The following is a 23,121-nucleotide window of genomic DNA, read 5'->3' as shown; positions in this document are numbered from 1 at the left end:
GGGTGGCCGGGCAGAGGCGCTCCTCACTTCCCAGACGGTGGGTGGCCGGGCAGAGGCGCTTCTCACTTCCCAGACGGGGCGGCCGGGCAGAGGCGCTCCTCACCTCCCAGACGGGGCGGCCGGGCAGAGGTGCTCCTCACCTCCCAGACGGGGCGGCCCGGCAGAGGCGCTCCCCACCTTCCAGATGGGGCGGCGGCCGGGCAGGGGCTGCAATCCCATCACCCTGGCAGGCCAAGGCAGGCGGCCGGGGGGCAGAGGCCGCCGCGAGGCCAGACCACGCCACCGCCCTTCAGCCCGGGCAACACCGAGCAGTGGGTGAGCGAGACTCCGTCTGCAGTCCCAGTACCTCGGGAGGCTGAGGCGGGCAGAGCACTCGGCGTCAGGAGCTGGGGAGCAGCGTGGCCAAGATGGCGAACGCGTGCCTGCATGCAAAGGAGAAAAGGTACGCAGCGGTGGCGGGCGCCGGCAGTCCCAGGCAGTCCGCGGCGCGGGCAGCAGCAAGCCGAGTAGACTGCAGCCTGGGCCAGAGAGGGAAAGAAAGAAAGAAAGAAAGAAAGAAAGAAAGAAAGAAAGAAAGAAAGGAAGGAAGGAAGGAAGGAAGGAAGGAAGGAAGGAAGGAAGGAAGGAAGGAAGGAAGGAAGGAAGGAAGGAAGGAAGGAAGGAAGGAAGGAAGGAAGGAAGGAAGCTCATTTTTGTATTTTTAATAGAGATGGGGTTTTGCCATGTTGGCCAGGCTGGTCTCAAACTCGTGATCTCAAGTGACCTGCCCACCTCGGCCTCCCAAAGTGCTGGAATTACAGGCATGAGCCACCGTGCCTGGCCCTCTTGTTTTTCTAACTAATTACTCAAGCACCACATTCTCTTATTAGCAGAGATCCTTTCTTTCTTGAGACCATCCCACTAAATCCATGGAGTATCCAAGAATTCTAGAGGTTTATGTGGGTCAAAGGGTCCAGTCCTATGAGAACTGGAAAATTCCATTATTCCTTCAATTCAGTTCTGTTGCTTTGGTCAACATCAAGTGGTGATGCCAATAGACACCTGTCTCCCTAGTCCTACAGGCCCTCCCCTTATTCCACGGGGAAGCCTTTGCTCACCTGGCCCCCTGCCCTGATGACTTACATATGGGATCCGAGGTCAAAGGTCTTCAAGGTCATACTCACAGGCCCAGTCATCATTTCACAGAGCACAGTGCCTGTGTGGCCAGGGCTTCTGGCCTCAGCCACAAGCTGCACATGAACAGATGATTGGGCTGAGCCTGCGCATGTGAGCCCACAGCTTGTACCACTTGCTGCATGATAGCCAATAAGTTGAGAAACAAGGTGTTGGGGTAAGGAAGGCAAGTTTATTTCAGAAACTCAGCAAACCGAGAAGATGGTGGACTAATGTCCCAAAGAACCACCTTAAGTTAATAGAATTTCAGGCTCCTTTTATGTTACGGGAAGGAGGAGGGTTGAAATAAGAGGTGGCCCACTATCACAGACATCTGGGCAGCAGTATGAGGTGGGCATTGTGAAACTTTTTTGTCCTTGGTCAGGTCACAGTGCTCCTATAAATCTTTAGCATAACATTGTTACTTGTGTGTAGCCACTCCTTATTTCCTCAGGGTTAAGTTTGGAGAAGGGATTATCATGCTTGCTTTAAACTATAAACTAAATTCCTCCCACAGTTAGTTCAGCCTACACGCAGAGATAAGCAAAAGCAGTTAATCTAAAAAGATATCACCTGGTGGGAGGGCGGTTAGGCGTGTGAACCCAAAAGTATCTGAGACAGATTTCAATCAATTTAGAAAGTTTATTGTGCCATGGTTAAGGGTTTACCTGTGACGCAGCCTCAGGAGGTCCTGACAACATGTACTCAAGGTGGTTGGGGTGCAGCCTGCTTTTATACATTTTAGGGAGACATAATACATCTCATAATACCTGAGCCCTTGGAGGGACTTTCTCCTATGCCTGGGACCTCCTAACTCTTGAGACATGTAAGATTGACATTGGCTCAGTCTGGAAGGGTAGGACAACTGGAAGGTGGGGTCTTCCATGTCATAGGTACATTTAAACATTTTCTGATTGGCAATTGGTTGAAAGAGTTATTATTAATAGAAAGAAATATCTGGGGCTGGGCATGGTGGCTCATGCCTGTAATCCCAGCACTTTGGGGGGCCGAGGCAGGTGGATCACCTGAGGTCAGGAGTTCAAGACCAGCCTGGGCGACATGTTGAAACCCCGTCTCTACTAAAAACACAAAAGTTAGCTGGGTGTGGTGGCAGGTGCCTGTGGTCCCAGGTACTCGGGAGGCTGAGGCAGGAGAATTGCTTGAACCCAGGAGGTGGAGGTTGCAGTGAGCCGAGGGTGTGCCATTGCACTCCAGCCTGGGTGACAGAGTGAAACTCCAACTCAAAAAACAAAGCAAACAAACAAACAAAACAAACAAAAGAAAACAAAATGAAAAAGGAATCTCTGGGTTATGATAAGGGGTGTGGAGACCAAGGTTTTATCATGCAGATGAAGCCTCCAGGTAGCAGGTTTCAGAGAGAATAGACTGTAAATATTTCTTATCAGACTTAAGGTTTGTATTGATGTTAATGCTGGTCCACTTTTATGAATTCCAAAAGGAAAGAGGGTATAATGAGGTGTATCCAGCCCCTCTTCCCATCATGGCCTGAGCTAGTTTTTCAGGTTAACTTTGGAATGCCCTTGGCCCAAACGAGGCAGTCCATTCAGATGGTTGGAGGGCCTTAGTATTTTATTTTTGCTTTACAGCAGCAAAATGGAGCTGGGCACACTAGGCCTCCTTTTCACAGCACTCAAGGGAGAATTGTCTTTGCAGTCCTTGGGGTTACTTTTTGCTAATGGGCCCAGTTGGGACTATTCCAATTAATAAGAGAAATTCTAATAATATCAAACCTCACTAAAGTCTGCTTTTGTGACTGGTTTCCTAACTGTAGCTTATTCAGCTACTTAATGCTTTATTTACTACTCAGTTTTACTCCCATTTCTTGTTTTTCTCCTGTTGGTGGATTTTGCATTCCATCCTTTCAGCTGCTTTACATTTGCCACATACGAATTACGTCTTTCAAATTCCTTTTTTTTTTTTTTTGAGACGAAGTCTTGCTCTGTCCCCCAGGCTGGAGTGCAGTGGCGCGATCTCGGCTCACCGCAAGCTCCACCTCCCGGGTTCATGCCATTCTCCTGCCTCAGCCTCCCGAGTAGCTGGTACTACAGGCACCCGCCAACACTCCCGGCTAATTTTTTGTATTTTTGGTAGAGACGGGGTTTCACCGTGGTCTCGATCTCCTGACCTCGTGATCCGCCTGCCTCGGCCTCCCAAAGTGCTGGAATTACAGGCTTCAGCCACCGCGCCCGGCCCACATCTTTCAAATTCCTGTTCCGCAATGATATGTGCTATAGGAAGCGCTGCAGAGATGTATCTGTGTTGTATTGTTTGTCACCTAGCTTGTGTATCATGACACGTAGCCAAGAGATACTTGGTTTAATCTGCATACCAGGAAGTTGTGGCTATTTCACTGAGGACCCCATACAGGCTTAATGACAGTTCCTTTTAGACCTGCTCGTTGCCCTATGCAAACTTACTCATGCCATCTCTCAGATTTGCATATCAAGGGGTCTCGAGAAGGTCATTTCAGGCTTAAACCGTCCACCAACAAAATATTCCATCACATCTCCCCACAACAATGGTGCTCACTAGCCTAATGTTAGCAGAAGTAAAAGGGATTGCCCACGACATTCCAATTAATAAACACCCCTGTCCAGGGACACGCATCTCTGCTTGTAAACCTAGAGGAAGCTGGCGTTATCATACAGCTGACCTTACTTACCTCGCTTCCAGTACGAAATGAACACCTGCCAGTTTCTTTTTTTTTTTTTTTTTTTTTTTTTTTGAGACGGAGTCTTTCTCTGTCCCCCAGGCTGGAGTGCGGTGGCGCGATCTCGGCTCACCGCAACCTCCACCTCCTGGGTACACGCCATTCTCCTGCCTCAGCCTTCCAAGTAGCTGGGACCACAGGCGCCCGCCAGCACGCCCGGCTAATTTTTTTGTATTTTTTAGTAAAGACGGGGTTTCACCGTGTTAGCCAGGATGGTCTCGATCTCCTGACCTCGTGATCCACCCACCTCGGCCTCCCAAAGTGCTGGGATTACAGGCTTGAGCCACCGCGCCCGGCCTTACACCTGCCAGTTTCATGGGCATTAATTTATATTTCACCATAACTGGGCAACACAGAGACTGGCTATTTTCACTCTGGATTTTTGAGACCAATTGAATATTTTTTTTCTGTATATGTCTCTAAAAGATAGAGGCATGAAAAAGACCTACAGTATCATTATCAAACTAAACAAAAGTAACAACAATTCATTAACAACATCAAATGTAATTAATGTTCATATTTCCTATTCCCAGCTCATTTTATGTTTTCCAATGTGTGCGTCTGAATCATAATATAAATTCTTAACGGATGACGTGCTAAAAAGATAAAATCCTGACTCATACAAATATAAAATTAATACATGTCAATTTTTTACTTTTAGAGAGACAGGGTCTGCTATATTTACCAGGGTGGTTTTGAACTCCTGGCCTCAAGCTATCATCCCACCTTCTCAGCCTCCCAAAGTTCTGGGATTACAGACATAAGCCAGTGCACCCAGCCTGTGTTTTTATTTAACTCAATTAATGACAGAATCAGTGAGATGTTACAACTGGTTCAAAGGAGAATTCAGAGTAGAAACATATTTAACACGTCACCAATGTGGAAATTAATTTGCTTAAATAGACGTACAAGAACAATCTGCATTCCTATCAGTTATCTACAATTTACAGAGTCTTAAAATAGCTCAAAGGGAGGGACCCCCATAGAATCAGAAAATGTGGAAGAGTATGAGAGAAAACCCCATTGAATTTACTCAGTAATTTTTGTGGGTCCACTTTAAAGTCTTTCACAATTTTCCCTTACAAAATAAACTTTATTCATTGCAGTTGATTGCTATACGTCTTAAGTTTCTTTATTCTAGAGGTGCCCCCTCCGTCTCTTTTTTTTTCTTTGTCACTGTTTGTCCAATAACTGATCATTTGTCCTTTAATCTCACCATCTGGATTTGCTGGTTGTGCCCCCATGCTGTCTCTAACATATTCCTCTGTTTCTGTGTTTCCTTCTGGACTCCCAGTTCAGATTTGTGGACTCTTCAGGCTCTCCCTGTTCTGGGCTCTGTTCCTGTGTCCCACATCCCAGATCTGCAGTCTTGGGCAAAGTTAGGCGCTCCTTGCCTCACCTGGGCAGCTGACTGCCGCAGACTGCGTCTCCGTTCCGCTCCCAAGTCTGTGGATCCCAGGCTCTACCGTGTTAAAATCGGAGGGCTGACACTCCAGCCTTGGTGGCTGTGAGGAAGCTACTGGTCCACCCCTCATACTGTGGGACCACCACCAGCGAGGATGTTGCCCTGTTGCAGCTGGACTCCCCCTTGCAGGCCTCTGATTTTTCCAGAAAAGTCTATCGGGGGTACACACCAGTTGACTGTCTCCTAGTGATGGAAGCAGCTGTTGAGGATTATTCCCTAGACCAATTAGTCCATTAGATTGCAACATGGTGATATTCCTGTTCCATTTATTAGCAGAAATTCCTCCATAAAGAGAAACTTTTCATCATCTATTTATTTTTGTTGCCCCTTTCATTGTATTTTTAAAAATGTTTATGTTTTTGGCATCTATTTAATTCTCCTCAAAATAATGAACTATTTCCTTAGCATACTCCAAAAATGATAAAGGTCTTTTTTGTAATATTATGAACTCATGGATTTCTTTCTTTCTTTTCTTTTCTTTTTTTTTTTTTTTTGAGATGGAGTCTCGTTCTGTCGCCCAGGCTGGAGTGTAGTGAAGCGATCTCAGCTCACTGCAGCCTCTGCCTCTGGGTTAAAGTGATTCTCCTGCCTCAGCCTCCTGAGTAGCTGGGATCACAGGTGCCACCACCACACCCAGCTAATTTTTGTATTTTTAGTATAGATGCGGTTTCGCCATGTTGGCCAGGCTAGTCTTGAACTCCCGACCTCAGGTGATCCACCCACCTCGGCCTCCCAAAGTGCTGGGATTACAGGCATGAGCCACCGCGCCTGGTGGTTTTTTGTTTTGTTTTGTTTTTTGTTTTGTTTTGTTTTGTTTCTTTAAGTTATACTATGCTCTGTTTTGTTTTGTTTTGCTTTGTTTTGTTTTGTTTTGTTTTTTGAGACAGAGTCTGGCACTGTCTCGCTCTGCCTCTGCTCCTGGCCCTGGGATGGGGGCCAAAGGTTTTGGGCAGTGGCAGCAGCAGGAGGAAGTAGCACCTGGAAAACGTGTCTCCTGAATCGACCCTTCCTGTCTGGGGGGCTGAACCCTGGCTGTCTTTGTTCCCATAGCAACTAATAGGGCTCCCCTAGGTTCCAGCCCCTTAGATACGGTGTGCCCCAGGAGGGCTCTGCAGGAGCTACAGGTCCTTCTGGTGGGAAGGGAGGCGGGAGGTGGGCTGGGGCAGCCTGGCTGGCCTGTGTGGAGACATCACACTTCCTGGTTGGGGACAGGGTGAAGAGGGTTGGTCCCCACCTCTGCCTTGAGCAGAGCGTCCAGTGGGTGAAGAAGTGGGGGTCTCCTGCCTGCCGGAAGGATGGGTGGGGCTTCCACACCGCAGCCCAGTAGGGTGGACTGACCCGTCTTCGGACCTCTGGCTCTTTGGAGGGACTGGCCTGAGGTGGGCCCTGGCAACCCCAGCCTCCTCTCAACCACCTCCCTGTAACATGCGGGACAGGAGCCCAAGCGGCATCTAAGGAGGGCGGGTTCTGCCAGGCACAGAGGGCTCCAGCGTGATTGCCACTGGTTAATGACCTGCCACCCCCGCCCCCCCAACCTCTGGTGCCGTCCAAAGACTCTGACCCCAGTGCAGTGTCTGTAGGGAAGAGGAGCCATGGGGCTTCGGGCAGGCCCCATGCTGCTTCTGCTGCTATGGCTGCTGCCAGGTGAGGGATGCGCCTCTGCCTTCCCCTCCCTCCCACCCCCTGACAGCCTGTGTGCTCCCCTTTGCTCTCTTGCTTTCCAGGGGCCAGTGGGGATGTGCTGCCTTCAGGTACCGTAGACATCTCATCCCTGCACTCAACCAGGCCCTACTCCTGGCCAGGGAGGACTGGCCCCAGGGGACATGCAGAGGCCCTTGGCCCTGGGAGCCTCATCCCAGGACATCAAGGGCAGAGGGATGTCAGAAGGTGTTAGGGTAAAGAGTGAGACTGGGAGGGAGGGGCTTTCTGAGAGGGAAGAAAGCTGAGGTCTCCCACCCCCCCAACCCTCTGCAGAATGCGGCCACTCCAAGGAGGCCGGGAAGATTGTGGGAGGCCAAGACACTCAGGAAGGACGCTGGCCGTGGCAGGTTGGCCTGTGGTTGACCTCAGTGGGGCACATATGTGGGGGCTCCCTCATCCACCCATGCTGGGTGCTCACGGCCGCCCACTGCTTCCTGAGGTGAGTGGAGCTGGGTGGGGGTGCTCCTCGCCCCTCCCCTCGGCAGCTGCCTGCAGTGGGCCGTGTTTCCGTTCCCCTCCCAGGTCTGAGGATCCCAGGCTCTACCATGTTAAAGTCGGAGGGCTGACACCCTCCCTTTCAGAGCCCCACTCGGCCTTGGTGGCTGTGAGGAGGCTCCTGGTCCACTCCTCATACCGTGGGACCACCAACAGCGGGGACATTGCCCTGATGGAGCTAGACTCCCCCTTGCAGGCCTCCCAGTTCAGCCCCATCTGCCTCCCAGGACCCCAGACCCCCCTCGCCATTGGGACCCTGTGCTGGGTAACGGGCTGGGGGTCCACCCAGGAGAGAGGTAAGGGGAATATGCGCTCACCAGCCCCTACTCCTAGCCAGGGAGGGCCAGCCCAGGGACCACACGGAGCCAGCCTGAGTGTCTCCACAGACCTTGGTCCGCGTGTTTATCTTCTCTCCCCTCCCACCCCACCCTGAAGCTGGGAACACTTGGGGCAGGACCCATGCTGTCCAGACTGTGGGACTCCCCTTGGCCAAGGTGACCACCATATTGGATTGTGGGGATCTTGAGCCAGTGTCCAGGATTGTGGCCGTGTTGGGATGAATAAGCCAAGGCTAAGAGGTCATGAGATTAGCCAGGGCCATGGGAGAGGATCTGGGCTTGAGCCCTGCTCCCTGACCCCACTGCCTCCTGGTTTGGGAGTTGAGAAGAGCAGGGTGGGTGGGCAGAGAAGAGGTAGGAGGTGCAAGCTGCCACCATCACAGGTGAGAGGGAAGAGGCTCACCTGATGGGGACGAGGCTTGAGGTGGGCTCAGGCTGGCCCCCCCATCACATCCAGCCCTGGCGAGTGTCCTTCAGGAGGTGGCTGTGCCCCTCCTGGACCCGAACATGTGTGAGCTGATGTACCACCTAGGAGAGCCCAGCCTGGCTGGCCAGCGCCTCATCCAGGACGACATGCTCTGTGCTGGCTCTGTCCAGGGCAAGAAAGACTCCTGCCAGGTGACTGCAGCTCCTGGTCACCCCATCCAGTTGTGTGGGCTCTTTAGGCTCACCCTGGCCTGGACTCTCTCCCCATGTCCCACACCTCAGGGTCTCCAGAGGGACCAGAGTCCTTGCCTAGCTCCTTGGCCTCAGCAGCAGATTCTCGAAGGCACTTGGGGCCCAGGTGTCTCCCTCAGTGCAGACCTCATGGGGCTCTCCCTCTCTCTCCCCCAGGGTGACTCCGGGGGGCCGCTGGTCTGCCCCATCAATGATAGGTGGATCCAGGCCGGCATTGTGAGCTGGGGATTCGGCTGTGCCCGGCCTCTCCGGCCTGGTGTCTACACTCAGGTGCTAAGCTACACGGACTGGATTCAGAGAACCCTGGCTGAATCTCACTCAGGCATGTCTGGGGCCCGCCCAGGTGTCCCCGAGTCCCACTCAGGCACCTCCAGGTCCCACCCAGTGCTGCTGCTTGAGCTGTTGACTGCATGCTTGCTTGGGTCCCTGTCAACCAGGAGCCATGGAGTCCGGGATCCCCCTTCCGGTAGGATTGATGGAATCTAATAATAAAAACTGTAGGCTTTTTATGTGTATTTTATGTCTTTGCTTTTCTAGTAATTCATTTTTAATTGTACTTTACAAAAACAGCTGGCTGTGGTAGGTTGGGAGAGCATGGTGCCTGCCCCGGACAGTGTCTGCGGGACGTCTTCATCGTTAGGGTCACGGTGTCCAGGCTTGCTCAGGACGGTCTTGGGCGATGTCTATCCCGTGATCCCTGTCCCTCTCAAAAGTGTCCCAAAAGTGGGAGGAAGAGTTATATAGTCACCGTGACTCAGCCAGTGCAAGAGCTGGAGCTCCCTGAAGCCCACGGATTTTCACTCTCAGGCATCCTTGTGTGGTTGCCATGGCCACCAGGTGTCCAATAATAGGCCTTGTTCTCCCAGCTCCGGCCCACGGAGGGTCCATACCCTCCCCCACCACCCTGCCCGCTGCTGACTGCAGCCAGTGGGGGCCCTGGGGGCTGTCCCAGGCATGAGCAGGGTCCTTGGGCGCTGTCCCAGGCATACAACAGGGGCTTTGAGGCCATCGCCAGCGTGGTGGGCAGCGCCCTCTGCCCGTGTCTTAGAAGCATGGCCAGAGCAGTGCCTGGCAGTGCCAGTTCCACACTTGCAGGGAGGGATCCCTTTGGAAGTTCGCATCCGGTGTCAGTTTCCCTGTGAGACAAGGTGGTTGGGCTTTCGCTCCAGTTTGGTGCCAGGTCTGGGGGAAGGACCGTCTGCTTGGGTGGGGCACAGTCGAGCCAGCCTTTGTCCCGGCGCCACTCGCCTGCCCTGGAGGTGGCTGTTGGGAGCACCCCATGGAGGAGAGGGGCTTTGGGGTCACAGGTGAGTGGGCAGTGGAGCCGTCACCCCGACGCCTCAGCCCTCCCAGGGGGCACCCTCAGCTGGGTGGCCTCTTAGAAAATGTAGGTTGTTTTGCTGCCCTAGAAGACTTGATGCTCTAGAATCATCTCTCCTTTTGCTGTGGGCCACCTTCATAGGGTCCTGTTCTCCCGTGACGGCCTCGCCTCCTTCCAACCCCTCTGCCTTCATCCCAGGATGGACGGCGTCCTGGAGGGACTCATTGGATCTGCCAGCAGCTCAGTGTCCTGGGTGGAGGTTTCTGGCCTCTCAGCTTCTCTGTTTGGTCTCACAACTTTCTCTTGCTAATCACTTTTATGCATCAGTTTGCTAATGGATTCTCCAGCTCTTCACTCATAAATAACTCCTTCCAGAAATCTAGTGAGGAGGGAAAGTGAAGGATTAAAACAAAATCCTCACTTCTGGATTTCTGCTTGAATATTAGAGTTAGCAGAGTCCTCCCTCACACAGGCCTGAAGCACCAAGGATGTCTCAGAAGCACTCAGCCTCCCTCCTTACATATCAGCACCTTCACTTTCTCTCTCCTTTTTTCTTATGTGACAGGGTCTTGCTCTGTTGCCCAGGCTGGAGTGCAGTGGCTCGATCTCAGCTCATTGCAGCCCCGACCTCTTGGGCTTAAGCGATCCTCCCACCTCAGCCTACCTGGGAGTATACGTGCACACCACCACGCTCGGCTAATTTTTGTATTTTTAGTAGAGACAGGGTTTCACAATGTTGCCCAGGCTGGTCTTGAACTCCTGACCTCAAGTGATCCACCTGCCCCAGCCTCCCAAAGTGCTGGGATGACAGGTGTGAGCCACCGTGCCCAGCGACCCCCCAGTCTCTTCCCCAGATGACCCTGACCAGGGCTGCTGTGCCATCAGCCCTGTGCCAGGATCCACTCCCATCCAGGAGGCCCCTGTCCAGGCTGTGTGCCTGTCTTTGTGTAGATGTGTCTGTGTGTGGGTGTGTATTTATGTGTGTTTGTGTGTATTTGCCTGTGTGGATAGGTGTGGGTGTGTTTTTATGTGCATGTGTGTCTGTGTGTACATAAGTGTGTGTGTATTTGTGTACCTGTCTGCGTCTCTGTGTATGTGTCTCTGTGGGGTAGGTGTGTGTATGTATGTGTCTGTGTGTGTGGGTGTGTGTGTCTGTGTGGGTATTTGTATGTCTGTGTATGGGTGTGTATTTGCATGTATGTATGTGTGTATGTGTGTGTTTCTGTGGTGGGTGTTTGTGTGTGAGTGTGTCTCTGTGTGGGTGGGTGTGTATTTGTGTGTGTGTTTGTCTGTGTGTGGATATTTGTGTGGGGGGTGGATATTTGCGTGTATGTGAATGGGTGTGTATTTGTGTGTGTGTGTGTCTGGGTGAGTGTGTATTTGTGTGTGGGGGTGGGTGTGTATTTGTGTGTGTATGTATGTATGGGTGAGTATGTGTGTGTGTGCGTGTGTCTGGGTGGGTGTGTATTTGTTGGGAGGTGGGTGTGTATTTGCATGTATGTGAATGGGAATTTGTGTGTGAGTGTGTCTCTGTGTGGATGGGTGTGTATTTGTATGTGTGTGTGTCAGTGGGTGTGTATTTGTGTGTCTCTGTGTGGGTGGGTATTTGTGTGTGTGTGTGGGTATTTGTGTGTGTGCTGGTCTGTGTGTATGTGTGTATGGGTATGTATTTGTGTGTCTCTCTGGATGCGTGTGTATTTGTGTGTATGTGTATATGGGTGTGTATTTGTGTGCGTGTGTGTCTGCATGTGTATTTTGTGTGTATGCTTGAATGGGTGTGTGTGTGTGTGTGTGTGGTCCTCAGAACCCCCAACATTTCCTGGCAGTGGACAGCACGAACGCTCCTCAACCCCCATGGGCAGGGGAAGCCTGCTGAGCCTCTTTTCTCTCTGAGGCATCCGACTTCTGCCAACAGTGAGTTAGAAGGAAGGGGCCTCAGCCAAACAGCAAAAGCCACAGAAGGATTTTCCATGCCTGACCTGGACTGTGATGCACACAGAGCCCTCTTTGTCTTCTTTCTCTGGCCCCTCACACAGGTGCTGTTTGTAGGGGACTTAGGAGACTGCTGCTTCTGCTCGTGAAGCCCCTCCTGCCTGGAGCTGGTTGGAAAGACACAGAGGGTTCTCCTGGTGCCTGGGCCAGGGGTGGGTGCGGGTCCAAGGGGGCGGTAGGTCAGCCGTGAGTCCAGGTGGCATTCAAGGTGCTCCACTTCCTCCAGCAGCTCCTCTTAGGTCCCAGCTGCCTGGCTCACTCGGACTGCACGGCAGCCAGCACCAAGTGTCTCTCAGTGGGACCCCCAGTTTGCTGGTTGGCCTGTCTGTGGGCCCAGTGGCCTGAAGGAGGCCTTGGGGCTAGTGACACTGTTTAGAGACAGGTCAGGGCAGGAGCTGCACAGTTCAGTGATGTGTAGGAGGAAACCATTCAAACGCCCCTGCGAGACTGAGCCGGTCGGGGATGAGGAAGTGGCCACAATGGACGCAGGTGTTCCAGAAGGCTGACAGGCTGACTTCTGTCCAAAGGCCAGAGCCGCCCGGGATTGGGGAACGTTTGGCCAGGGGTGAGAAGCAGGAGCAGAGGCAGGGACCCAGCGTAGGACAAGCAGTTCCTTCCTCAGCCTGGAGCCCAGGGTGCAGGTCTGGCACGCGCCTTGTCTCTGAACTTGTAGTGAGTCGATGGCTTGTCTCTGATCTTGTAGTGAGTCGCTGAAAAGGAATTCTCAGGATTACAGCAGGTTCTGCCAGCGGCACTGTGTGCACGTGGACCTCGGAGTTCCAGGACAAGAAAATCACATGTTGTGGTGGCTGAAGTATTTGGGCACTCGGGACGCAGGGACTCTCAGTAAAGAACCTCCCCCCACAGTGGTGGGACTGGGCCAACACCTGAGCAGGAAGTGGCAGGAGGACCGTGGGACTGGGGTTTAAATTCCATGACTCACTCGCTCAGCCTGGGCTTCCCTGTCTGTAAAAATGTGAGATTACAGACACCCCAAGGGTGTTTGTGTTGATTAAATGAGGCGTCCTTGTGTAAGCACTCACCATTGTGCCTGGTCCAAAATTGGATCGTGATGAATGCTAGTGTCTTTTCTTTGCTTTCCTTTTCTTTTTTTTTTTCTTTTCCTTTCTTTTTCTTTTTTTCTTTTTCTGAGACAAGGTTTCAGTCCTGTTTCTTAGGCTGGAGTGCAATGGCGCGACCTCAGCTCACTGCAGTCTCTACCTCCTGGGCTCAAGTGATTCTCCTGTTTTAACCTCCCAAGTAGCTGGGACTACAGGCCCACGCCACCGCTCCTGGTTATGTATTTTTGTAGATTGTAGAGGCAGGGTCTCGCCGTGTTGCTTTGGCTGGTCTTGAACTCCTGGGCTCAAGTGATCCATCCGTCTCGACCTCCCAAAGTGCTGGGATTACAGGTGTAAGCCCCTGTGCCTGGTCCCGCTAGTGTGTTTTCTCTCTATCTACCCCTCACCCACCCACCCACTTATCCATCCACCCACTCACCCATTTGTCCATCCATCCACCCACTCACCCATTTGTCCATCCATCCACCCACTCACCCATGTACTGACTCGTAAGTTCATCCATCCATCCATTCATCTACCCAGTCACCCACCCACCTACCCACCTACCCATCCACCCACCCACCTACCCATCCATCCATCCACCTATCCATCCATCATTCCACCCACTCACCCACCTACCTACCCATCTACTGAACTATCCATCCATTTACTGACTCACCCATCCATTCATCCATCCACCCATCCATCCACCCACCCATCAACCCATCCATCCATCCATCCATCCATCCATCCATCCATCCATCCATCCCCTCATCCCAGAAAAAAAAAGATCCAAATCACAGGAGACTTATTAGCACTCTAGTAATACTGGCACACATACTCAAAACACTTCCGCAGAAACTGATTTCCACCCCAGTTCTTTTCTTCTTTTTTGTTTTTTCTTTTCTTTTCTCTTTTCTTTTTTCCTCTCTCTCTCTCCCTTTCTCTCTCTCTCTTTCTTTCTTTCTTTCTTTCTTTTCTTTCTTTCTTCCTTTCTTTCCTCTTTCTCTTTTTCTCTTTCTCTCTTTCTTTCTGACAGAGTCTCACTCTGTCACCCAGGCTGGAGTGCAGTAGTGCAATCTCGGCTCACTGCAACCTCCACCTCTCGGGTTCAAGTGATTCTGCTGCCTCAGCCTCCTGAGTAGCTGGGATTACAGGCGCACGCCATCATGCCCAGCTAATTTTTGTATTTTTAGTGGAGACAGGGTTTCACCATGTTGGCCAGGCTGGTCTCCAACTCCTGACCTCAGGTGATCCGCCCGCCTTGGCCTCCCAAAGTCCTGGGATTACAGGTGTGAGCCACTTGGACCCGGCCAGGACTCAGTTTCTTTCATCACAAAATTTCTCATTCCTATGTAAACCTCATTGCGTTCTACCCATCTCCCAGCCCTCTCAATTCTCAGCTTCAAACACAGTCCTCTGGAAGCACTGAGGACTTGTTTTGTCTCTTTTTGTGTCTTTCGAGTTGCTCTGCACTTTTCTTTTCGGACTCCTTGGCTTGTCTTCAGAGAGACTCTTTCTTCCTTGGAGACCAGGATCAGGGAGGGAAGGAGCTCAGATAAAATAACCTATGCCGCAGAGGATGGTAGGCGCAGACCCCCGGCTCAAAGGTTTGGAGGTTTGGGGAGCTGGAACTGCTCCGGCACCCCCACCAGATGCACAGGGTGTGTGAGGCAGAGCAGCAGCCTCTCAGGAGGGGGAGGGCAGGCCAGAGCAAGCTGCCCACGCACCTCACAGCCACAGTGTTCCTTCCCGGCCCACGCTGCCCGGGGCTCTGTATCTGCCAGCTTGCCAGGCCTCATGCCCTAGGCCAGGGCTCTCAACCTTGACCTACTGAAGTTGGGGCCAGATAATTCTTTCTTAGGAGGGTAGGGGGCTGTCCTGTGCCTCGCAGGACATGTGGCAGCATCCCTGGTGTCTGCCCACTAGAGGCCAGGAACACTTCCCCCACCCCCATGTCCAAACAAAACTGTTTCCAGACAGGGCCCAAAGCTCCCCATTGCGGCCTGCAGTGCCCAGGGGAAGTCCCCAGCCCCCTGGGCCCTGCCGACAACTCAGCCCTGGCTTAGGGCAAAGTGGGCCTGCGTGTGGAAGATGAAGGGCCCAGAGAGCCCACCTGCAGGCCCCCTCCCCTGCTCCCCTTTCTCTCAACACAGACCTGCTCCTCCAGAGATGCAGCGCCCTCCTTCTACATCGGGGTGAAGAGCAGGGGAGAGTCAGGGGACCTGCGTCCTCGTGGGGATCCCGGCCTCATGAAGGGGTGAGTGGGACTGGAGATTCCTGAGCTTGTTCGTCGCCATTTCTCCACAGAGGATTTCAAAACATGGGAGCCCCTGGAGCTGCCCCATCCTCCCCTCCCCGCCTTTACCTGACACTCCCCCCATCTCAGTTCCCCTGGCCTGACCCGGACACACCCACATGGGGCCTGAAGTGGCACAGGCTTGGGTAGAGGCGGCGGAAGTCCTTATCGAGGCTGGAGAAAATGTGAGTGAGGTTCAGGGAGAAACCTCTGGAGGGAGGCTCCTCTCCGGGTTCGTCCTGGCTTCCTCAGGTACACCCAGTAGCAAGTGACAGAAACCCTCTCACATGAGCAGGTGCTTAAAGGCCTGCCCTGTCTTCCCCTCACTGGAAGGATGCAATTCTGTCTCCCCCACTGGTCCTCTGCTCTGTCCAAGAAGGGCCAGGCTTTCCAGCAGGCCCAATCCTGACTGCCCCCACCAGTTTCTGCCTCTTGGGACCTATCCTTCTCTCAAAGTGCCCAAAGTATCTTGAGTTGGGGTCACCAGATTTAGTAAATAAAAACACAGCAAGGCTGGGCAACATAGCAAGACCTTGTTTCTACAAACAACAACAAAAGCCGGGCATGATGGCATGTGTTTGTAGTCCCAGCTACTCAGGAGGCTGAAGTGGGAGGATCACCTGAGCCCAGAAGGTCAAGATTGCAGTGAGCCATGATGGCGCCATTGCATTCCAGCTTGGGAGAAAAAAAAGAAAAGAAATAAAAGAAAAAACAAACACAAGTGAAAGAAATTTACTAAAACAAATTTTTAAAGAATTAAATAGAACCTTGAAAAGTAAAAAGTAACTAATGGAGCCCTTGGGCTGGTCAGAGGGGAGGTCCCCAGTTGGCCCCAGGGACTTCTCATCCCTCTCGCAGAAAGGAAAGAGATTTCTCCTGCAAAGCAGCTGCCGATACGTGTATCAAAATGTTTTCTTTCTTTATTTTTTTTTTGAGCTGGAGTCTCTCTCTGTCGCCCAGGCTGGAGTGCAGTGGCGCGATCTCGGCTCACTGCAACCTCCTCCGCCCTGGTTCAAGCGATTCTCCTGCCTCAGCCTCCCAAGTAGCTGGGACTATAGGCACACACCACCATGTCCCACCATGTCCGGCTAATTTTTGTGTTTTTAGTAGAGATGGAGATTCACCATGTTGGCCAGGCTGGTCTGGAACTCCTGACCTCATGATCCACCCGCCTCGGCCTCCCAAAGTGCTGGGATTACAGGCGTGAGCCACCGTGCTCGGCCCAAAATGTTTTCTTAAAAGTGTTCTCTGCCTGGGCTTTGATTATCAACACGTTGAATGGTAAGTCTGATCACCATAATTTTGAAGTGGTGACGGCTGTAAGTTTCAAGGTGTCTGTGACAACAGTATTTGTTTTTTCTTTTAACTTTTTTTTTTTTATTAATTTTTTTTGCGTACAAAAACAATAAACATTTTCTAAAAATACATACAAACAAAAAGATGCGTATCAAACATATTAGGAAGGTTGCACATGGGAAGTCCGGGAATAGAAATGGGGGTGGGAGTTAAAATAAATGAGAGAGGGACTTTATATGGATCAGTGATAATAACTCAATCCTCTATTTGACAAAGAAGAGGGAGAAGGAAGAGGAAGAAAAAGAAAGTGGGATAAAGGATCAGAAAGGGAGGAAAATAGAAAAAATTAGAGTATGACTCCAGGGTAGACCTGTTTTGTTGTCATTGAGTTGGTTGGTTGGTTTGTCTGTTGTATTCTTCATGTTTCGCCAAGTTGGCCAGACTGGTCTCGAACTCCTAGCCCGAAGTGATCAACCCGCCTCGCCCCCCAGAGTGCCGGGACCACAGGCGTGAGCCACCACGTCCAGCCCCCACATTGCTTCTGGCCTCTGTGGTAGACCTCCCAGACGGAGCGGCCAGGCAGAGGAGCTCCTCACTTCTACCCAGACACGGGGCGGCCGGGCAGAGGGGCTCCTCACTTCCCAGACGGGGCGGCCAGGCAGAGACGCTCCTCACTTCTTCCCAGACGATAGGTGGCCGGGCAGAGGCGCTCCTCACTTCCCAGACGATGGGTGGTCGGGCAGAGGCGCTCCCCACTTCCCAGACGATGGGTGGCCGGGCAGAGGCGCTCCTCACTTCCCAGACGATGGGCGGCTGGGCAGAGGCGCTCCTCACCTCCCAGACGATGGGTGGCCGGGCAGAGGCACTCCTCACTTCCCAGATGGGGCAGCCGGGCAGAGGCGCTCCTCACTTTCCAGACGATGGGTGGCCGGGCAGAGGCGCTCCTCACCTCCCAGACGATGGGTGGCCGGGCAGAGGCGCTCCTCACCTCCCAGACGGGGCGGCCGGGCAGAGGCGCTCCTCACTTCTTCCCGGACGGTGTGGCCGGGCAGAGGCGCTCCTCACTTCTTCCCGGACGGGGCGCCCGGGCAGAGGCGCTCCTCACTTCTTCCCGGACGGGGCGGCCGGGCAGAGGCGCTCCTTACTTCCTCCCAGACGATGGGAGGCCGGGCAGAGGCACTCCTCACCTCCCAGACGATGGGAGGCCGGGCAGAGGCGCTCCTCACTTCCCAGACGGGGTGGCCGGGCAGAGGCGCTCCTCACTTCCCAGACGATGGGTGGCCGGGCAGGGGCGCTCCTCACTTCCCAGACGATGGGTGGCCGGGCAGAGGCGCTCCTCACTTCCCAGATGGGGCGGCCGGGCAGAGGCGCTCCTCACTTCCCAGACGGTGGGTGGCCGGGCAGAGGCGCTCCTCACTTCCCAGATGGCGGGTGGCCGGGCAGAGGCGCTCCTCACTTCCCAGACGGTGGGTGGCCGGGCAGAGGCGCTCCTCACTTCCCAGACGGGGCGGCCGGGCAGAGGCGCTCCTCACTTCCCAGACGATGGGTGGCCGGGCAGAGGCGCTCCTCACTTCTTCCCGGATGGGGCGCCCGGGCAGAGGCGCTCCTCATTTCTTCCCGGACGGGGCGGCCGGGCAGAGGCGCTCCTCACTTCTTCCCGGACGGGGCGGCCGGGCAGAGGCGCTCCTCACTTCTTCCCGGACGGGGCGCCCGGGCAGAGGCGCTCCTCACTTCTTCCCGGACGGGGCGGCCGGGCAGAGGCGCTCCTCACTTCTTCCCGGACGGGGTGGCCGGGCAGAGGCGCTGCTCACTTCCCAGACGGGGTGGCCGGGCAGAGGCACTCCTCACTTCCCAGACGGGGCGGCTGGGCAGAGGCACTCCTCACTTCCCAGACGGGGCGGCCGGGCAGAGGCGCTCCTCACTTCCCAGACGGTGGGTGGCCGGGCAGAGGCGCTCCTCACTTCCCAGACGATGGGTGGCCGGGCGGAGGCGCTCCTCACTTCTTCCCGGATGGGGCGGCCGGGCAGAGGCGCTCCTCACTTCTTCCCGGACGGGGCGGCCGGGCAGAGGCGCTCCTTGACAACAGTATTTGATGTGGTCATTTCATGGGTGTTGCATGTGAGGTCACGTTCATACCCGTAGGAAACATGAAATTTTCAGTCAAGGGCAATAAAAAAAAGAATTAATTTTCCCCCCATCCCAGTTCATGGATTCTCTGAATTTTGATTTCTGATTTTTGTCCACAGACCCCAGGTTAAGAAGTGGCTCTCAACCAGCATTTAAAATTAAATAAAAATAAAAGTAGAGAAGAGAAAAAAATCAGTGTGTATTTCATGCAGGAAGATGAAGCTGGGTTGTGAAATCTTTGCCTAGGTCTGGTGTTCAGGGGCCAGACTTTGCAGCTTGGTCACCTCAAGGTAAACCTCCAACTCTGCCTCTAAAGGCTGTGTAAGACAAGTCACTTTGCTCTCAGTTCCCCCGTTTCCTCATTTTGCAAATGATGATAATTGAAGTCCTGTCCTTCAATTGTTGTGGGTGGGGAGTTTGGGTGGAGCCCCTGAAATAGGACCCGGCCCTTCCCCTGATCACCGACTGGCTGTTGCATTAGATGGTCACTGGGTGTTTGGCTGTTGCATTAGATGGTCACTGGGTGTTTGGCTGTTGCATTAGATGGTCACTGGGTGTTTGGCTGTTGCATTAGATGATCGCTGGGTGTTTGGCTGTTGCATTAGATGATCGCTGGGTGTTTGGCTGTTGCATTAGATGATCGCTGAGTGTTTGGCTGTTGCATTACACGTGTTGCTTCCTGTGTCTCAAGTAGGATCAATTTCTCTCTGTGGATCATGGTCCCAAAGGGCTGAAAACCGTGTCCCCAGAGGTCCCTGGAGCTCTGATCTTGGCAAGTGCCCATGTGGGCTTGGAGGCTTGGGAAGGGGACATGAAGAATGGGCCGGGTCCAGGGCTTGTACTGATTTCCTGTTGCTACTGTGACAAATTACCCCAGCCACCTGCATCTCCTGCCTTCGCTCATGTTAAGCCCTCAACCTGTAATGCCCTCCTCCCCTTGTCTCCACTTGGCCAATTGTCCTTCATCCTTTAAGACTTAGCTGAGACATTGCCTCCTCTAGGAAGACTTCCCTGAAGCACATCCCCCTCACCTCACCTCTGGGCCGGAGCCTACGCACAATGACCTGCATGTGTCCCCATCCATGCAGATGGCAAGTGAACTGCCACTATCTGCCTCTGCACCAGCCCCTACCACAGTGTATACGCACTCAGCTGAAACCTGGCCTCTTCTTTATATCCCCAGTGCCAGGGGAGCCTGGGGAGGACAAGGCCTTGGCACATGTTTGCTGAGTGAATGGACGAGTGAGTGGCTTCCCTGAGGCCCCTTGAGCACTCAGAGAATCCCGGACTGAGTGACCAGCAGAGGCCCGCTGGATGGCCCTGGGGTGAGGGACAGTGGGGAGTGGTGGCCTCGAAGCCTGACTCCTCAAAGACTGTGGGACTGGCACAGAGATCCACAGCACCCCTGAGGGGGTGGTGCTGCTCTCTTTCTGCCCTTGGCAGAGTCACTTTTGCCCTACCCCTCATGTCAGTTCACTGGGCTCCAGCACTGGGACCTTTGTCTCTAAGGAGCAGGGAAGGCTTTGGTTGTGCCCCAGATCCAAGGACCAATCCTGGATGCACTGATTCTGCAGAAGCTTTATTTATTGGTGGATTCAGATTCAGCATCCCGACTCAGTTACTCCAGTACCATCAGCCACCACCACCCAGATGGCCTCAGCTCAGATGGCCCCGTACCCCACCCTAGCCCTATATCCCACCCGTGGTTGAATTTGATGTGTGTTCGAGAGCAACTGGTGGCTCAGTGGTCGGCTCCTCTACTGGATAATTCCATTCAAAGCCAATGCTCTTGATGCCAAGGAGTCCATACTGGCCATAGATGCCCACCAGCACCTGCCCCTCTTGGCTGGGGTAGGCAGAGAAGATCTGGCCATCAAGGTTCCCAAAATAGAAATAGCGGTCCTTGCTGGTGTACATGACCATACCCCGGAGGAAAGCTTGGAAGGCGACAAAGACTTTTGTGATGTATTCGCCTGGCTGCAGGGTGACTTCCTGGGTATTCCCACCTAAGGCGCCCAGTTTCACGTCCCAGGAGTCTCCAAGTTTCACCTGGACACTGGGAGAGAGGCAAAGCTCTGGACGCCCAGATCTGGGATGGCCCAGCACATCCCAGGTCCTCAGCGCCCCCATCCTCCTTCCCGGGATGCAGAGAGTCCAGCGCCATCAGACTTTGGGTCCCTGACACAGACTCACTGGTCAACCCTGGTTCTACCACTTTTGGGCCCTGTGATCTTGAGCTCGTTACCCAGCCTCTCCGGACTCAGTTTCCCCATCTGCAAAGCAGGCGTGACTTTTGGGAGGAGTCACTGAGACCCTGACAGGGAGAGCTCCGCGCAGTGCCAGGTCCCCGTGACCCAGAAGGCACCAGCTGCTGTCACTGTGGCCCACATATGAGCTGCCTCTGGCCGAGCCTAGACCTCCCTAGCCTTAGTCACTCCGAGCAGAGCAGCTCACAGGCCGAGGGGCAGGTGACTTCCCGCACTCGCCAGCCCTTCCCCGATGGGGCTCATCTTCACCCGTCCCTCACCCTGGTGCTCTCCCAGGATGCACCCCTCCGGCTCGCCCCGCCCACCTCTGTCTCCTCTGCTGTTGGGCTTCTCTCCCCTCTCCCAAGACCCCAGAACTTCTAAGTGCAGGGCAAAAATCCGTCCCAGACCTCCAGCAGAGACACCTCGATATTAACTAAATGGCCCTGGATTTCTGCCTCTAACACTTCTGCTGACTCATGTTCAGTCAGTGGTCCACTCTGACCCTTACCTTCTGTCTTCTTTGACAGTAATCGGACAGACTTTCCCCTGACTTTCCTATCAGGCATGGGGACAGAATGGCCATTTTTGGTTGAGTTGAGCTTGGGTTGAAGGGAGAAGGTAGGGAGGGCGGTCTGACCTTCTCTGCTCAAGCCAGGAAGCATCAGTGGGAGCCAGGAAGCATCGGCGGTAGCCAAGCATTTGTGGGAAAAGTGGCTACGGGTGCCTACCCCCTGCCCCGAGTTCCTGAAACTGTGGGATGGGAGGGGACATGGCGTTGGGCCCATGACCATGGCCCTACTCACCTTTTCACCAGGAGAAGACCCACAGACACCCGCAGCCCTGTGAGGTCGTGGTCATAGTCTTCAGTGGTGGTGAAATACTTGCCTCCTCCAGGGCCGTACATCTCTGCAGGAAAGAGAGACCCAAAGAGAAGAAAATCCCCACACGGTGATATGGGGGTGACCTCTGCCAGAACAGGGGACCCCGCCCCTCCAGGCAGACAGGATGGTTCTGTGACCAGAGTTGGTCTGGGACAAGGGCCGGGTGAGTCCCTGGCTCTCCCGGAGGGAGGCAGGGGAGGTTGAGGGCAGACCCCGCCTACTTACTGCCTGCCCAGGTGGGGCCCCCCAGGAGGGCAAGCGTGAGCAGCAGCAGCATGGCCTCTGGCCGGCGCATCCCAGGGCTCTGCGGGAAGAAGAGAGGCCTCCTGACTCCAAAGCAAGGGCCAGTGTGACTTTGCCAGGCCCCACCCATGGAGCCAAGCACCTTACCTCGCCTGTGACTGGGCGTCTGCTTGTGCCGGGCACCCTCCACATCGCCTTTATACTCTCCTGGGCCCTCTGGGCCCCCATCCAGAAGGAAGGAGCGAGGGGCCACCAGGGGGACAGGAAGGAGCTGGCCACGGGGCTATTCCTGGGGGAAGGCCCAGGGCCAGCCTTGGGGAGGCTCCCGGATGTGCAGTATTTGCTGTCTTGGCTATGCACCCTACATAAACAAAGCTGGGGACAGTGACAGGCATTTCACAGTCATCTCTGGGCTCTCTCCAGTCAGCACTGGCACCGACTTGGATGGCAGAGGTGGGGACAGTCTGGCTCATCCAGCTCAGCCTGATGGCTTCCACCCGAGGGTGGAGGGTCAAGGGTCCACAGAAGCTCCGTGGGGCCCACTCCTGCCGTGGGCGACTTGGAGTCAGGGCCTCCTTCAGACTCAGGCAGCACCTGGTGCCTGGCAGGCTTCCTGGGACCCAGGCCAAGCTTGACACGGGCCCTGAGAGAGCCTGAATGGACCACCCAGCCCTTTGTGTCCTGTGCCCTGTGCAACAGGCGCACCAGGCACTGGGTCTCAAGGCACTGCCCTTAGAGGCTGCCTGGGTCTCTCCTCTGTGCTGTATCTGGGTGGAGCAGGTATGAGCCAGTGTTCAGGGACTCAGAGGCCATGGGAGGGAAGGACACGGAAGGCGCAGTCCGAGCCACGATGGGAGGCAGAGGGCTTGGGGAGCGCGACCCCCCAGGCTGCTCCTTCCGAGGAGGAGTCAGCCCTCACCTGGGGGAGGAACTGGCGCTTCTCCAGGGCTTGGTCCCCGGGGCGCTGCTGGTTTTCTGTCTCACTCCTTCGCCCCTCAGCCCCTCTTGTCAGGGAGGCCTGTGCAGGTGGATGCCTGTGGGCAGAACGCCATCACCCTCAGACGCCAGCTGAGAAAAGCTCGTGTTTGGAGA

General features: G+C 54.2%; 2 protein-coding genes across 2 annotated transcripts; one reads left to right on the top strand and one right to left on the bottom strand.

Moving 5' to 3' along the window:
- The first annotated feature begins 6,598 nt into the window (after nucleotides 1–6,598).
- On the top strand, nucleotides 6,599–9,075 carry LOC129461507 (serine protease 30-like). The gene is made up of 6 exons (XM_055240553.2): nucleotides 6,599–6,992; nucleotides 7,073–7,099; nucleotides 7,323–7,488; nucleotides 7,572–7,840; nucleotides 8,340–8,500; nucleotides 8,717–9,075. Exons 1-6 carry the CDS (start codon nucleotides 6,941–6,943, stop codon nucleotides 9,044–9,046), a joined length of 1,005 nt encoding a protein of 334 aa, XP_055096528.1. The 5' UTR covers nucleotides 6,599–6,940; the 3' UTR covers nucleotides 9,047–9,075.
- Nucleotides 9,076–20,222: 11,147 nt separating this feature from the next.
- Nucleotides 20,223–22,348, bottom strand: ZG16B (zymogen granule protein 16B). The gene is made up of 4 exons (XM_055240560.2): nucleotides 22,177–22,348; nucleotides 22,012–22,090; nucleotides 21,709–21,811; nucleotides 20,223–20,712 (listed from the first exon to the last, which is right to left on the bottom strand). Exons 1-4 carry the CDS (start codon nucleotides 22,255–22,257, stop codon nucleotides 20,346–20,348), a joined length of 630 nt encoding a protein of 209 aa, XP_055096535.1. The 5' UTR covers nucleotides 22,258–22,348; the 3' UTR covers nucleotides 20,223–20,345.
- Nucleotides 22,349–23,121: the final 773 nt, after the last annotated feature.

This window comes from Symphalangus syndactylus, chromosome 14 (genome assembly GCF_028878055.3).
Source record: "Symphalangus syndactylus isolate Jambi chromosome 14, NHGRI_mSymSyn1-v2.1_pri, whole genome shotgun sequence".
In the NCBI taxonomy this organism is placed as follows: domain Eukaryota; kingdom Metazoa; phylum Chordata; class Mammalia; order Primates; family Hylobatidae; genus Symphalangus; species Symphalangus syndactylus.
Note: the sequence above shows the minus strand (reverse complement) of the source record. Positions and strands in the feature narration are given on the sequence as shown.

Coding starts and splice junctions, on each gene's coding strand:
- ZG16B (XM_055240560.2), bottom strand. CDS start 22,257: ATGGGGGCCCAGAGGGCCCAGGAGAGTATAAAGGCGATGTGGAGGGTG. Junction 21,812..22,011: donor GGGCCCCACCTGGGCAGGCA/GTAAGTAGGCGG, acceptor TCTTTCCTGCAG/AGATGTACGGCCCTGGAGGA. Junction 20,713..21,708: donor GGTCTTCTCCTGGTGAAAAG/GTGAGTAGGGCC, acceptor CCTCTCTCCCAG/TGTCCAGGTGAAACTTGGAG.
- LOC129461507 (XM_055240553.2), top strand. CDS start 6,941: ATGGGGCTTCGGGCAGGCCCCATGCTGCTTCTGCTGCTATGGCTGCTG. Junction 6,993..7,072: donor GCTGCTATGGCTGCTGCCAG/GTGAGGGATGCG, acceptor CTTGCTTTCCAG/GGGCCAGTGGGGATGTGCTG. Junction 7,489..7,571: donor GCCGCCCACTGCTTCCTGAG/GTGAGTGGAGCT, acceptor TTCCCCTCCCAG/GTCTGAGGATCCCAGGCTCT.